Source organism: Chelon labrosus, assembly GCF_963514085.1.
Source record: "Chelon labrosus genome assembly, chromosome: 3".
Classification (NCBI taxonomy): domain Eukaryota; kingdom Metazoa; phylum Chordata; class Actinopteri; order Mugiliformes; family Mugilidae; genus Chelon; species Chelon labrosus.
The window spans coordinates 4285676-4300872 of NC_140339.1; the positions used below are offsets into that span (position 1 = coordinate 4285676).

General features: G+C 42.8%; 1 protein-coding gene across 1 annotated transcript in view; it reads right to left on the reverse strand.

Annotated features, from left to right (window-relative positions):
* The window catches only part of mettl15 (methyltransferase 15, mitochondrial 12S rRNA N4-cytidine), a 48806-nt gene extending 33622 nt beyond the window's left edge, over positions 1 to 15184 (reverse strand). The window contains exons 1-2 of the mRNA XM_084575012.1: positions 15017 to 15184; positions 12769 to 13020 (exon numbers count right to left, since the gene is read on the reverse strand). Of these exons, the coding sequence (XP_084431138.1) occupies positions 12769 to 13020; positions 15017 to 15058 (294 nt within the window). The 5' untranslated portion in view covers positions 15059 to 15184. The remainder of the gene's footprint in view (positions 1 to 12768; positions 13021 to 15016) is intronic.
* Between the last annotated feature and the right edge of the window lie 13 nt (positions 15185 to 15197).

The following is a 15197-nucleotide window of genomic DNA, read 5'->3' on the forward strand; positions in this document are numbered from 1 at the left end:
CATTATTATTATTAACCTCGCACGTTCTAAAGCTTTTGCAGGGGACGGTCGAGCGTCGTGGAGATCTGATTTGGAGGCAGTGAGTGACAGCTGTGAAAGAACTGATTGGACACTGAAAGAAATGGAAAGGGAGGGACCTCTACTGCGTGCATGAGTCATCACTCTCCACCCCCCCTCCCACCCCCCAGCCAAACTGTCTGTTTTTTTTTTTGTTTTTTTTTCTTGCAGGTTGGAGATTTACTGAGCTACAGTTCCTCTGCTGGGAAGATTCTTTCTTTTTTTTGTTTTGTTTTTGGGTTTTGCATAAAATTGAATGCAGACCTTAACAAGCAAATTATTTTATACTAGTCTCAGCGTGTTCCTGCATCCACGTCTGTCTGGCTGAAATTCTAATGATTTATATTTACAACACACACACACACACACTCACTCACCTTCTCAGCATAGTGGCTCAAGGATATACATCCCTGCAGACTACACACAGACAACAGCTATACCTCCGTGCTGGGTTGCTCTGGGAGACAGTTGTTTGTGATAATCAAATTAATGTTTCCCACTGTTTAGCAGGTTGGTTTGGGGTTGATAATCGGGGCAAAGATGGTCGCGATGTGTGAAATCCTCCTCATTACTTCAATTCCTCTAGTCAATTCACAATTGTCACAGCTGAGCTGGAATATAAATGCCCAAGAGGACTTTTTATTCCTGCGTGGTATCTGACATTTTGTTTAACAAACTCAAATATTCTTATTTTATTCTAATAGTTTTAAACCAAAGAGGAGCTTTGGCTTAGATGCACGGCTGAAGCAAAAGTAAAAATTGTGTTGACCTAATTGTTACTTAACTTAGATATTTAAAGGTTCACTGTGCAGAACGACACATGCAGAGTTCTGAAGGGGGAAAGTTAAATCTGAGTTTTGCCTTTGTGTCTAACGCTGCATTCAATACAGTTTGTAAGTGGGAAGATGGAACATGAAATGTCAACATTTTCTACCTTCGGGTAAAAAAAACGTTGTTTCTAGAGCAGGGACGTCAAACATAAGTCCCATGGGACAAAACCGGCACACCACAGGATCCAATCTGACCCGCAGAATGAATTAGCAAAGTGCGAAAAGAACACTGACTGCTAACACTAACTAGTCCACTAGGGGTCGCACCATTTTGGTAATAGTTGCGGATATAATGCGACACTGAGACCTAGAACTAAGCTGCAAGGGGCAGCAATGCGCCAAAGTTGTACTTATTTTCCCTACAAAATTTTGGGTTGTTTGCAACATTTTTTGTAAATATCTAAAGTCTAAATCTAAAGTCATTCATAGGTTATTATGCTATTATGTTACTCTGAGGATTAGCTCTTCGGGGGAGAACAAAGAGGCGAAGTGCCAAAAAAAAACTGCAGTTCCTCAAATGCTCACTTCAGAGTGTCTCCAAAATCGAGTCGATACTATAGACTGTATAAAGATGGATGGCAGAACAGCTCCTCAAAAGTGAATGCAAAGCCAGTAGAGCTCCCCCTGGTGTCTGGCTGCAGTATAGGTCATAAGCTCCGCCCCCTCCATGTTAGTGGATGTACATGTCAAATACGTTTTTTTTCATGGATGGTTTCAGTGATTTTATTTACTTAATATAGTGCTGATGCATGTTCAAGTGTCATTTTTTGGATAGGTTTCATTTTAGTTAGTTATTTGGAATTGGGGACGCATTGTCCATATTTATACAGTCTATGGTCAGTACACACAGACCTTCATGTTAATATGGCCACCTTAACAGCAAAGATAGCCATGTTTACAGCCTGGTGCAAAACAATTCCTCATTCATGACAACTGTATGGTGGTGAATTTTTACATTACATGCAAGTTATGCATAATTAAGATCACTTGGAGCGGCAGATGGGTGCCCTGATGGATCACTAGTTGTCTGACTCGGCGACAACCATTCTCCTTAGCTTCACTGGCGCTCAACGTCTTACCTGTTTTTAGCATTCTTAGTGTTGCAAAGATGGTGACAGCCGGGGCCGCCACCCTGAGCTTCAAAACGTCCGTCTTTATACACGGCCCCAATGAGAACTCAAGTATTGACTGACGACACCTGATTGTGGGCTATCGTCTGCACGCTGTTGAAAACAACAATATTCAACCTGTTCGGGTTACTACGTTGTCCTGTGCTGTGTGCAGCCTTTCTGTTGACACGTTGCAGCACAGCGCTTCCTATTGGTGCTAGGAGCGGCACTTGATTTGATACGACTTTGGAGATTTGTGGTACTGACGCAACATTTAACCTTTAGTTGGTGCATCTTGCTTATGGCTTTGCTTTTGTCCCACTCTTCTCTGTCATTATACTTTTTCAAATCCAAAATTCAGTCCAGTTGTAGCTTCTGTCATGTTCTGGACTAATCTCATTGTGCAGTTTTGCAAGACTGTTGACGCAAAACCAGGCTCTAACAAGATTTCTAACGAGAGGATGTATTATAATTAAATTCTAAAACTATATATATAAAATGTACATAATTAAAACACTGATTTTACAAACTTATATCTGATATTTCTTCAAATTTTCAGATTAAATCAGTTTGAATCAGAAAATCGATTTTTTTTAAACTGTTCTATTTACCACAGTACTATTTATTATTTATTTTAGAATCTGTAGCAAACCTGTCAGAGCCATATACAACTGTATTAAGAGGCCTGTCTTTAATGAATGAATTTGAATGAAAGAACAAACTGAGCTCATAATATCATTTGATCTAATGCTGGTGAGGTTTAGGTAACAAAAAATTTCATTTTGGTGACGGCAACTAGATAAGAGGAAGGTGGAAATTTGGCAAGCGCAACAACTACAACACAATGAAAAGAAATCATTGTTGAACGTGGGCAGGGAGGAGAGAAGATGGAAACCCTGCTCTCAGCGATCGAAGGAAATGATGGATATGGCCACTACTCCCTTTGACAATTTGCTGTCCGGTGCATCTCACTACCTATAGCTGTGGCATGGAGTGTAAACATTGGCAGTTTGAAATGCCAATGCGTGATTTTTTTCTCAGGAGTACCGTCTCAACTGAAAATGGAAACTTCTTGTTTACGGCCTGGTTTTCTGACCTCGTACGCTGTTGTTGTGTCGTGCCCAATAAATGCTAAAACACAAAATACAGACGGGCCAACTTTCACTGGATATTAAATGCCACAAACCTTGGCAGAAATGCCAAAAGGCTACGTATTTGTTTTAACTGGAACCGAGAAACAAGGTCAGATATGATGCACTGGATGTATTGGATTACGTGCTTCATTGGTGCCTGCTCTGAAAGATTTCTCTTAAGTGTGACACTGCTGTCGATTGTGCCGTGGAAACAATGCAAACTATATAAAGCCCAAGAGAAAACGCAAGCGGAAACTGAAAAGAGGGGGTGGAATCATCTAACTATATTCACGAAATGTAAAGAAGCATCCGGAAAGATGGCTTTCTCTCCTGAAGGTGAATTTCATGGCACTAAAGGAAGACAAAGGAAGAACAGGGCCAAGTCCATTAGGGAGTGCAAAGTAGAGTCAAGCTAAATGAGGGCTGCACGGCGGAAGGCTCGGAAATAGGGAAAAGACATCTAGAGGCATTTAAGAAGACGCTTCCAGTAGTTTGAAGACCGGGTTGACAATGTGTGATATGAAAGGAACTAGGCAACGGGGCGGGGGCTGCGGTGGTGGTGGCTTGGGGGAGGGGGTGGACTCGAAGGGAAGCTTTGGAAGGGAAGCCTCCGTCGGGAAGCAGCACCATGTACAGATAAAGTTGTCCTGGGATGGTGCAAATACAGATGTAATCTGTTAAAAAAGGCCAACGAAGGCCTCACTTTTCAATGCAGTTAAGCTGAAAAAGTGACTGGACACACAGTAGAAATCAATACCTTCTACGTTGTTTTCATTTTCTTTAATGATTGTCTCGGTGTCGATAGGAGCCATGCACATGAAATTAACCCATTAATCGGACAGATGTCTTCAGGCATCACTTCAGTATCAGTTACCAATCAGTTATCTAACCAATAAACACCAAGTATCAAATGCTTCCATCTTTGTTCAAGCTCGAGGACGGAAAAACAAATCCGCTGATTAAGAAACTGACACACCAAGTAGCTCCGCTGGTCTTATCAGTGCCAGGAGGATGGCGTTTCCATTCACTTCTACGAATCAGAGGTGTGGGCAGTGATTCACAGACCTGAAACCAGTCTATCCTGGCATTAGTGCTCCAACGGTTGACAAATTTCCAATTGTCTCGCAATCCATACGATCAAACTGTTCCAGCTTAAGGGTAGAAATCTCCAAAGGTCAGACTTTGCGGTGCCGCTTGGACAAATGACCGTTAGCCAGCTCCAGACTTTAAATCTCTGACGTCAATTTGTTTTTAGCCTTTCGGGGGTTGGCGGTAAGGCTCAGGAGCCCCAACGTGGTGCCAGGAGGGTGCGAAGGTTTGTGTGCGAGGGCTCCCTCTCAGCACAACGCTGGTGATTTACTGAGGAGGTTAATATTTACTACAACGGGCCCCGCTGCCAGCGTGCATATATTCCCTTCAGGTCCTCATCAGCAGAAGGCGAAGGTGTCGCGAGCCAAATCGCAACCGGCCTCTGAAGCATTAAGAGTCGCGCGCTGACACCGCGGCGAGAAAAAAATGTGAGAACGGACGCGGCGGCCGGCTGAAACACTTTTCGTCGGACGCTTGACACGGGAGACAATTCTTTCCCGTTGTTCCAAGAAGTACCCGGCAGTTATTGGAGAGATTAATTTCAAGCAAGGACACCCTGGTTAAACTGTGGAGGTAGACACGGAGCGGGAACAGTGAGAAATAAGTGAGGAAGTTTCTGTTACCGGTTCAGGTCAGTAGTGTCATGTAGTGTCGAGCAGACATGATCTTCCCTTCCAAATTAGTCGGGGAAAACGGAGTAGGCAAGGAGTGGGAGCACTCCAGCTGAGAACAACAGCACTTCATCTGGATGCCGGGGGAATATAGATAATGTTGGTTACACAGATAAGGTCACTGCCACTGACTTTTATCAGAAAAAGGTGCAACAGCAGTTTAATAAAGCTCATTTAGATGCGGGAACACGTGCCCGAGGAAGATCACTAGGAAGAGTATACATCGCGCCTGTCTCAAATGAACTCGAGTTTAAATCGGCCACGGGACCTGCAGCAGGTTAATAATACTATTAGACGGGATTTTACAACCGGAGAGTCGACGCCAATCATTTTCTGCTCCATTTCAACTATCAGGTGTCAGGTAAAGAGTCGAATTACTCTATTTACGCTGCAGGGCAGTCTGGCGGGATTACGCCGTCAATAAATCTATTTGTTTAGATGTGAACTCATATATGTGCACACTTTCATAGTAACAAGAAGTGGAAACTATTTTATTAATAGCAAAAAAAGGAACCAGAAAATAAATAAATAAATAAATAAAGAGCCAATAAATAAATCAAAAACGGTGAGAAACAGTAAGTAATAATTACAAGACTGAATAATACATGCTTTGTTATATAATTATTCTGAACATATTTAAAAGAAAGATCAGTGAGATAATGTGGTTGGACCTCACACCAACACCAAATGAAGATGTGTTGCAGGAATGAGTCATCTCAATCCAGCTGTCCACAGGGCATGTATCTGATTAGCATACCCACACTCAGACACCAGGAACAAATGTAAATATTGCAATAAAACCTGCTGTAATAGTATCAATTCGGCATCAAGGATGGCTTCCGGTTTATTCATTTATTTTTTTTTTTGTATTTTTACCAAGTTTAACATTATTGGACGCATGTGAGCGCGGCGTTACACAATTTCAATAATTGTTATTAAAGCTATATGCAAATACGAGCCTCAGGAATGCGTGTCGTGGCGGCGCACTGTTCTCCTGTTCAACCCCGCGCTACGCAGTTTAATTTAATGTATTATTTGTAAAGACATTTCTCTCTCTCTCTCTCTCTTGTGCACACATACACATGCATAAAATGTGTCCACTATAATGAAATGAATTGCAAACATATAAGAGTTGTTTCAAACCTGGAGAGCAATTAGTCTATATTGATATAAAAAAAAAAGTAAAAGTAAAGATATAAGCCATGTAGCAAAACCGGAAAGCAAATATTATTTTTTTTTTTCAGCGTGGGAGGGCGGTTTACTTGAGTTCAGCTATGATAGACAACATCTGCTCAGGCAGGAGCAGGACGACTCTTTATTTGCTCAGGTTGTTGTTCGAGTGAACCTGAAGAATGTGTAAGATAAAAGGGCTAAAACAACTCTACAGGACGGCGCGGCGAAGAGCCCACAAAGGGGTTGTCTGCTCAGCAAGGCTGAACGATTTGGCGCTCCGTAGACTGAGGCACCCCATTTGGCTAATGAAGTCCCTGACTGTCTTCACACCACACCCCCACCCACCGCTCCACTATGAAATGTTCTACTCATGAAAGTAATGAGGCAGGGAGGGAGAAAGACTCTTCTGGCCACTGATAACCTCAGACTAAACTTGCAACCTTACGAGACAAGGGCCTAATATCTGGCCGTCAATCAGCCCCAGCATCCCTGGCTGGAGTGTTTAATTACAAGGATCAATTATTTACCAGCCTCCTCTTTCACTACTCGGTGCTCCCAAAAAAGGAGTGTAAAGGAAAAAAAAAAGAAAAACAAGAAGAAGAAGAAGTTCTTCTGGTGAATTTAGTACAGAGAAAACAGTGAGGGTTTGTTCCAGATAATACAAATAGTGTTTATTCTGTGCACCGTGCACGACGTGTGACTTTGTCTTGGCTTTTCAGAGAGTGATTACACTACAACTTGTGCAGAAGTTGTCAGATTAAAAGACATAAAATGACACTTCAACTAATACCCAACACATTTTAAATAACACATAATAAAAGCGTGCAATAACTTCTACAGATACAGATTGTATGCACTTATTATTTTGATTATATGGACTGAGATATAGGAAAATTCCTTCATATATATATATATATATAATAAGAAAAACTTCAATCACAAGCTTCTTTAAAACTTAGAAAAGACGCAAAACAGCACCTTCAGGTTTTAACTACCCTTACTTCATGTGCTTCATATTTACTCTTTAAAGCCGTTTCTTGTCTTCAGCTGCAGGGCCGAGCCTGCCACTTCCAGGCTTTTAACTAATTTGAAGAGACGGGATCACATTACCTCTTTGCTCGTACTCACAACAGCACTTCACCTTGCTGATGCTGGCGAATGTGTGTCAGGAAAGACGGATAAAGTCACACACACACACACTCACAAGTGCAAAAACAAAAAAAAATTTTTGAAAGTCTACATTTTAAACTGAAAAATCAACATTTGCAGATCACAGATATTTAAATTTGACTCAGCTGCTGTCTGACTTCTACATTACAGAAGTTTTAATGGATTTCGTATTAGTTAAAGTTCTTTCGCAGAAGGTCACGGTACTCTCTGTACTGTAGAGTTCTTACCCCAGGTGGTCTCAAATTCAGCCGTAAGCCTTTAAATTTATTTAAAGAGACAAGATCGTATCCAATCTGTGCCCCTCTTTACAGGCTGGTACACTCAGTACCTGGTTAAATAAAAAAATAATAAAGTATTCCACGCTGACATTAGCCTTCTATGGATCAAGTTGCATTTTCCTTCCCAGCAATATTCACTAAGCTATACGCTCTACAAAACTATGTTTGGTATAAAAATGTCACTCAAAAACGTATGGCTGCTACTTAACTACTTGTTTCACTTCTTCTTCTTTTTTTTTTTTTTTTTTAAGTCTGTGTTCTGTTCTTGCATCTCGCAGAGCTAAAACGCGGAGAAGCAGCAGCAGCTGGCGGAGTGTTCTGTGGCCATCTATCCATAGAACAGAGTGCCTCTTCATGTGTCCGAACCGCAGCCAGCCAAATAACCCAAATAACGGGGGGAAGTGAAAAATGCAGCACTCAACAGAGTCTGCTGAGGTTCAGGGACGTAACAAGCTACAGCACCTGTGATTTGTGGTTTGCCTGCTCTTGCTTTATTTCTGTGCTAGATTTCCATTGTCATCATGAGTCTAGCCTGGTTTGTGCTATTTGTGGTGCGCCAGCTCCACATCAGTGACCACCTGCTCTCTCCATTAGTTTGCCTTTATCCCGCTATTACTTTTACAATTACCTCAGACTGGAGACATTCCTTTCAACTGCTTTGGTGCACTTTTTTAGCACACTTTTACAAGTTTCGGTGCTGATGTCGCCTTGGATTGGGATTTGTTTGCGTGTGAGACGTCGTGTTACGGTTGAGAACAGAGACCAGAAACAAAACAGCAGTAAAAGGTGAATGAGACGAAAAGCATGTGTGGGTGTATCTGGATTTCTGGCCTGGTGGTTAGCACTCATGCCTCACAGCAAGAAGGTTCTGGGTTCTAATCCATCATGGCCGACTGGGCCTTTCTGCGTGGAGTTTGCATGTTCTGTGTGGGTTCTCTCCAGGTTCTCCAGCTTCCTCCCACCTTCCAAAGACATGCTGGTTAGGTTCACTGGTGATTCTAAATTGGCCGTAGGTGTGAGTGTGAATGGTTGTCTGTCTCTCTGGGTTGGCCCTGAGATAGACTGGAGACCTGTTCAGGGTGTATCCCGCCTCTCGCCCCAATGACAGTTGTCCCTGTGCCACGATGTCTTACACCTTCGGTCATGAACCCATTTTCGGATTTCACGCATGTCACAAAAATGATTTCATCTCCTATCCTTCGTATAAAAGACAAACATGAGTGTCGTATGTAGCTGAAGTTTATCAACTCCCCCCTCAGAAATGAGTTGACTGTTGAAAGACTCTGATATCGATCGAAAAAGGTAAGATTAACACTTATGGCCTCATTAATTCCACAAGGGGGAGCGTGTTGAGGCTGAAATGTAAGAGTAGGCAGCTTGTTCCTCCTTCTACAGCAGCACAGGGTTTTTCCCCTGGACTCTCAGTTGATGGCTCATTAATCTGTTCTAGAGGAGGTCCCCTACGCAAGCAGCCTGCACCGGCGAAGGACTCCTCGCGCTTCGTCCTTTTTTTAATTGCATTTTTTACTTAGCATCGCCAAGTTGAAGGGTAAGTCTTGTGAAACTTTAAAAAAGAGAAAACCTAAAGAATTCACTGGCGATCTCTTTAAGCCTGTTCCACATTTAAATTGAATGCAGTGGCTTGCCGTAATGTGCGGGCTCTTGTCAGTCCCGTCAACTTTCAGCTTATCGACTGCACACTGTCAATCTGAGCCCCTCAAGCTCTCGCTGGCCTCAGCCCTAACAAACCCTGCAAAAATCCCAACTGCAGGATCTGGTTGAAAAATTCAGTTAATAAATCGATCGGGATAATAAAACTATAATAAACTGTGGTTTTTATTTTCGCGGCAAAATTATGACTTTGCTCCGCTGCTCGCCAAGCTAACCGTTTAGATCTCTGTATGCGGCGACGCTGCTAATAATAGGCCCAACAGGACACCACAAAAGAAGCATAGCAGAAGAAACACCCTTGTTCTATATATAATTGATCTGTGGTATATATAAATAAATCCCCTGGGGGGGGGAGGTTGATGAAAATAAACGCCAAATTGCATGGGTGTTGGGACTGGAGCAGTGCTTCAGACATCAGTTTTATATTTAAAACAAATAAAACAAAATAAAAAAAGGCAGACACCTCCTTCGCACATGGGGGAAAAGAAATCACAGTGGCAAAGATCAGAATTTCCCAACAGTTAAATGACTGTAAGGCGTTCTAAGCAGCCAATTTCATAATCAAACAGAACTGCAGTTTTATTACTGTATGAAATGCTGAATGAATTGCAGAAGCATTTAGTTAATAAGGAGCTACTAAAAAAAACAATCAAAGCCTTTATAGTCCCTTGTTTCTTCATGCTTTGAAGTACACTGCCTGGCCAAAAAAAAAAAAAAGTCACCACCTGGATTTAACTAAGCAAATAGGTAGGAGCCTCCTGTTGGATAATTACTGCATGGGTGATTATCTTTCAGCTGGCAACAAGTTATTTAACCCCAACTGATGCAATGAGTAGCTTCTCATTTCTTCAACAACCATGTCTAAAGACACATCCTGTGGTCGTGGAAAAGATGTTAGTCTGTTTGAGAAGGGTCAAATCATTGGCATGCATCAAGCAGAGAAAACATCTAAGGGGATTGAAGAAACTACTAAAACTGGGTTAAGAACTGTCCAACGCATTATTAAAACCTGGAAGGATAGTGGAGAACCATCAGGGTAAGAAGAGAGGCAGATGAAGTGATGCACCCATCATGCCTAGTGTCTACTGTACAAGCCTGTGGGGGCAGTGCTATGATCTGGGGTTGCTGCAGTTGCTCAGGTCTAGGTTCAGCAACATTATGTTGCCCAAAGAATGAGGTCAGCTGACTACCTGAATATACTGAATGACCAGGTTATTCCATCAATGGATCGTATTCCAAGATGACAATGCCAGGATTCATGGGGCTCAGATTGTGAAAGAGTGGTTCAGGGAGCATGAGACATCATTTTCACACATGGATTGGCCACCACAGAGTCCAGACCTTAACCCCATTGAGAATCTTTGGGATGTGCTGGAGAAGGCTTTGAGCAGTGGTCAGACTCTCCCATCATCAATACAAGATCTTTGAGAAAAATGAATGCAACACTGGATGGAAATAAATCTGGTGACATTGGAGAAGCTTATCGGAACAATGCCACAGAGAATGTGTGCTGTAATCAAAGTTAATAGAGGTCCAATGAAATATTTGTGTATTTTCACATGCAGCACATTTTGTAACCTTCCAGCTTTGTGTGTTTTCTTATTTACCAGTGAGTCAACCTGACCAGATAGTGACATGTGCCCTGAGTGATAAGATCACAACTGGCGAGCTTGGAGTAGATGCATTCGCACCTAGCATCGAAAAATCCTAAGTCAGTTGCATGCTCCTGTTTTTTGAACAAACACAGGCGTCCTTTGGTGTGCGGCAGAATTTTGTGCAACCAGTTGCTGTATCATAACGTATCATATTGCCGTTTCAGAATCACAAACGGCACCGCTTGTGCTACGAATCAAGCGTGACGGCCGTTTGTAAAAACAGGGAAAATATAGTGTGGGGCTTCCAGCGCAAATTAGCTACCTGGATACAAATTTGCAGCCAGACATCCTGTGTGGGAGGCAGCGGGGCACTGAAGAGCTCCCATTTACACACTTTAGCTTAACTGCAGCATTTGCTCTGACACCCATCATTGCTTAAGTTCTCCATTCATACGTGCTCTTCTCGAGCTGACACGAGCAATTACACGGCTCGAGATTTTCGTATTTATACGATATCCATTCAAATCTTTAATCACAGGTGTCTGATGCTGAGGGCAGGCTTTCCTCCTCAAAGAAAATGGTCTGTTAGTGACACCGTCAATCAGCCGCCGCGACTTTAAGTGCTTAAATGGCAGCTCTGTCAAAGCCATGTCAGGATCCAGATTTCTGTTTTCATGACTGTGACAGAGCCTGCGGATGTCTCCATGGAGTTTGAGCTGCATTTACACATGTACAGCTATATTTAGACAAAGTGTCATCGCCCTAATAAGACCGCCATGTTGCTTATAGATCGAGTGACGCGGCATCATTTCGCGTGCGTTCACGTAAATAAATAAAAGAAGAAACGTCTGCAGTGAGGCAAACACTTAGGCACGATTTCTGAATGTGACCAGGCAGCACTTCCACGGAGCGTCACACTCGGCGAGGTCTACAGCATGTACTGTACAAAAAAAAAAAAAAAAAGAAATCTATCAAACTGTTTTTTAATAGCATCTGATTGGCAAGCTGTCTCGGGACAGTTGGCAAATGGGCGGGCAGCGGAGGAGTTTAGAGGTGCTAAAGTTCAGGCAGGAGCGACGCAGCACCCGGTGTCCTGCCAACAGCCTTACAGTGGCGCAATTCCTGACTAAGTTGTTGACCCATGGCCCCCACCTGCCTTGACCATGCATTATATAGTGGGGGGGGCATCACTTCCCCTCCTATGCTGCCTGCCACACCAGAAGGCTTTTGACTCATGCCCATCTGTCCTTGTAGTACATACATTAAGTGAAAGCCAAGATACTGGCACCCTGTCCTATTCATGCGTGCCTTTATAACAACAAGTCGTTATGTAGTGTGTGAACAGAATTTTACCTTAGCAACAAACATCTCGGTGGAGGGAATAATTATGAGAAAAGAGGTAATATCTCATCGTGATCCTCAGATTCGGCACAAATACTACCGAGGTGTTAAAATACACTTATTTAAAAACTATATTTTCCATATCCATAAAGAAAACAAGCAGCTAACACAAGAGCCTGGAAATAACTTTCAAATGATCTGACACACATCAGAGGGGCAGGATTAAGGGACATTCGAAACACCTCTCAGTATGGGTTGGCATGCCTATGCCATTACCACAGCAACAAAGGCCGAGTGGATAACAATCCCTGAAAATACAAACATGACCTAATCACTTGCAAATATCAGCGTGGACAGTAAGTCTAGAGATTCAGTTTAGTCTCACATCAGATTTGCCCACAGTCTGAACAAATACTGGAGGAGGAGGAGGGGGGGGGGGCTTTATAACGTGGAAATACATCAGCAGCAAAATATTCTATCGGAAGTTTGAAAGAAAGGAGTAAAACTACATAATTGCTCTTGTTTGAATACTTCCCCACTGCACTCATTTGGTCTGAATTAATATTTGACCAAGAACATTTAAACAAACGGGCGTTGACTTTTCTTACGGATATTAAAAAACTTGAGCAAATAACTAAGGTGCAAACGTACCTGCGCTGGCTGGACGTCTAGGTAATGAAGCACCTCTTTAAGCATGACAGGCGTGTGAGGGGGCTTCGCAGCTGAACCACAACGCAGTTCTTCAGATCCCTCCAGGGGACCGGGACCAGAAGATGCACGGACCGCGGAGTGATGCAGGCTCAGCTTCAGCCTCCTCCACGCTCTCCACACGGCCAGATTCGTTTTCCGGATCACCGGGTTGGAGCACGCCGACATGGGAAAAATCATGATCTTTATAATGATCTATGGGGGAAAAATAAGAGAGCAAGGTTGTGTGATAGAACGCTTCAGAAAGATGAAGCGTTCAAGGCAGTTTGGAGGAGAAGGGCACGTGATGCTGTTTAAAATGGGTGAGAGCCGTTAAATTAAATAGTTTAACACACATACCATGAAATACAGAGAAATAACTTGGAACAAGAATACATCAAAAGTGGAAACTGATAGAAATATTACAAATTAGCTGGAGGGAATGCGAAATTCTCAAATGGCATAAACAGCTCATTTCCTATCTGATGTCCTCTTCACTGTGTTGACATTAGAGGCCATCTTAAAACTCCCAACAACACACACCTGGGGTTCATGCACTAGGCACCACCACGCCAACAATAAAGATAAGAACAACTCTGGCTGATTAGTTCCACATGGTTTAAAAGGTATTCAGGTGTTTCCTTGCAACGCGCCATATAAAGAAATTGGCGCTCATGATTATAATGAAAGAAATACATTGACTCTGTAATTCACTGGGTACACAACTTAAAACACACTTGCTCTAAATGACCCTTCATGACTGTTGTCATTAGGGATGGCCCAGATGGTATCAGAGCCAAACGATCGGAGCGGTATCGGGCTTCCGCCAAGGCCGATCTTTTGTAGATATTTATTCAAGGGATGCCATAAACCAAAACTATGTCCCTGAAGCGCCAAAACTTCTTCTTCTGCTTCTGTTTAAATGGCGGTTAGCTAGCACCAAACGTGTGTGCTGCGTGGAAGAATTTTACTCTGGAAAATAAAGTCAGTCAGGCGGTAATTTGGAAATTGCACAATGTGGACGTTTGGTGAGGTGGTAGTAGGAGATCATCATTCAATACTAACAACTTGATTTGCCACAAATGAATAAAATTAAAAAATGGAATCCAGCGCCAATCCACTCAGGCAAAGGCTGCACCGAAACGACGACGACGACAAACACTGAACGCTGCGTTTTAAAGAAGAGTTTCAGAGAGATTTAGGGAGTTTATGGCAGTGTTGGATGACCAGAACATTTCTGGAGCAGAGAACACAGGAGCCAAGGTACGAGCTACCCTCTCCAGACTACATTATCTTTGACAGAAATATTTATACAGTCGCATATCGGAGAACACAAGAAAGAGAAACTCTGTGGAAGACAATTTTGTACATTTAAGATCAGATCGGGACTCGGATCGGCCGATACTCTGCATTAAAAGATCGGTATCGGATCAGGGGCAAAAAAACCTCCCTAGTTATCATCAGTTTATGTTGTAACCACATACGAAAGATGGCAGTTGAACACTTAGATGACTAAAATGGGGTTGTCAGAATAATGGAAATGTGTCAGTACAACAAATGACTTCAATGGCACTACAAACAACAGCATCCAAAATGAAAACATTTATTTATTCCTATAGCTACAGTACAGTACAGTTAGCTTATGATTAACATGGCTAGTTCAATGCTAGCTGCTACCATTCCAGCTAAGTGTATGCAATAGGCACATTAGCACGCCTGTACAGCAACATGTTGTAATTACTTAGTTGTGAACGAGGTGTGATTTGCAAACGCGTGTCATTATCTATGTTCCTCTTTGGACACAAAAGCAGAGTTAAGGTGTGAAGCATGCTAGCTACCTACAATGCTAAAAACACCAGGGCGTGGAGCAAATGGAGTGGAGTGGAGTTACACGCGGGTTAACACGTGTTAAAACATATTGACGTGGATATATCACGGAGAAGCGCATCATCGAGGAGGAGATCTTACATCATTTCAGCTGAAATGATATAATGAGATCAACAATGGTTGGGCAGTTTACACCTGGGATACAGCCCGTGGATACTGTTGCTATGACACCGTGTTGGATCAGCGCCTGCAGTTAGCGACGCGCGCCGTCGACAAACACGTCAAGATGAATTCAAATGTCAAAGACGATCGCGTTTAAAAATGTTGCACTGTGCCCGAGAATCGTGCCAACAACACCTGACAAAGGTTATGTGTGGTAGCTTACCGTAGTACGCCACAGGGGTAGCTCCACCTCCAGCGGCAGCATGCCTTGTGCGTCACCACGCCCCGCCCAGTGACCGCCGAGTCTCGTCCAATCAGCTGCGACAGAGAAAGAGGGCTTGTTTTTGAAAATATTGGCGCTTGCCGTGCTAGCTATGACCACCTAGCGAGTTTACTTTCTTTAT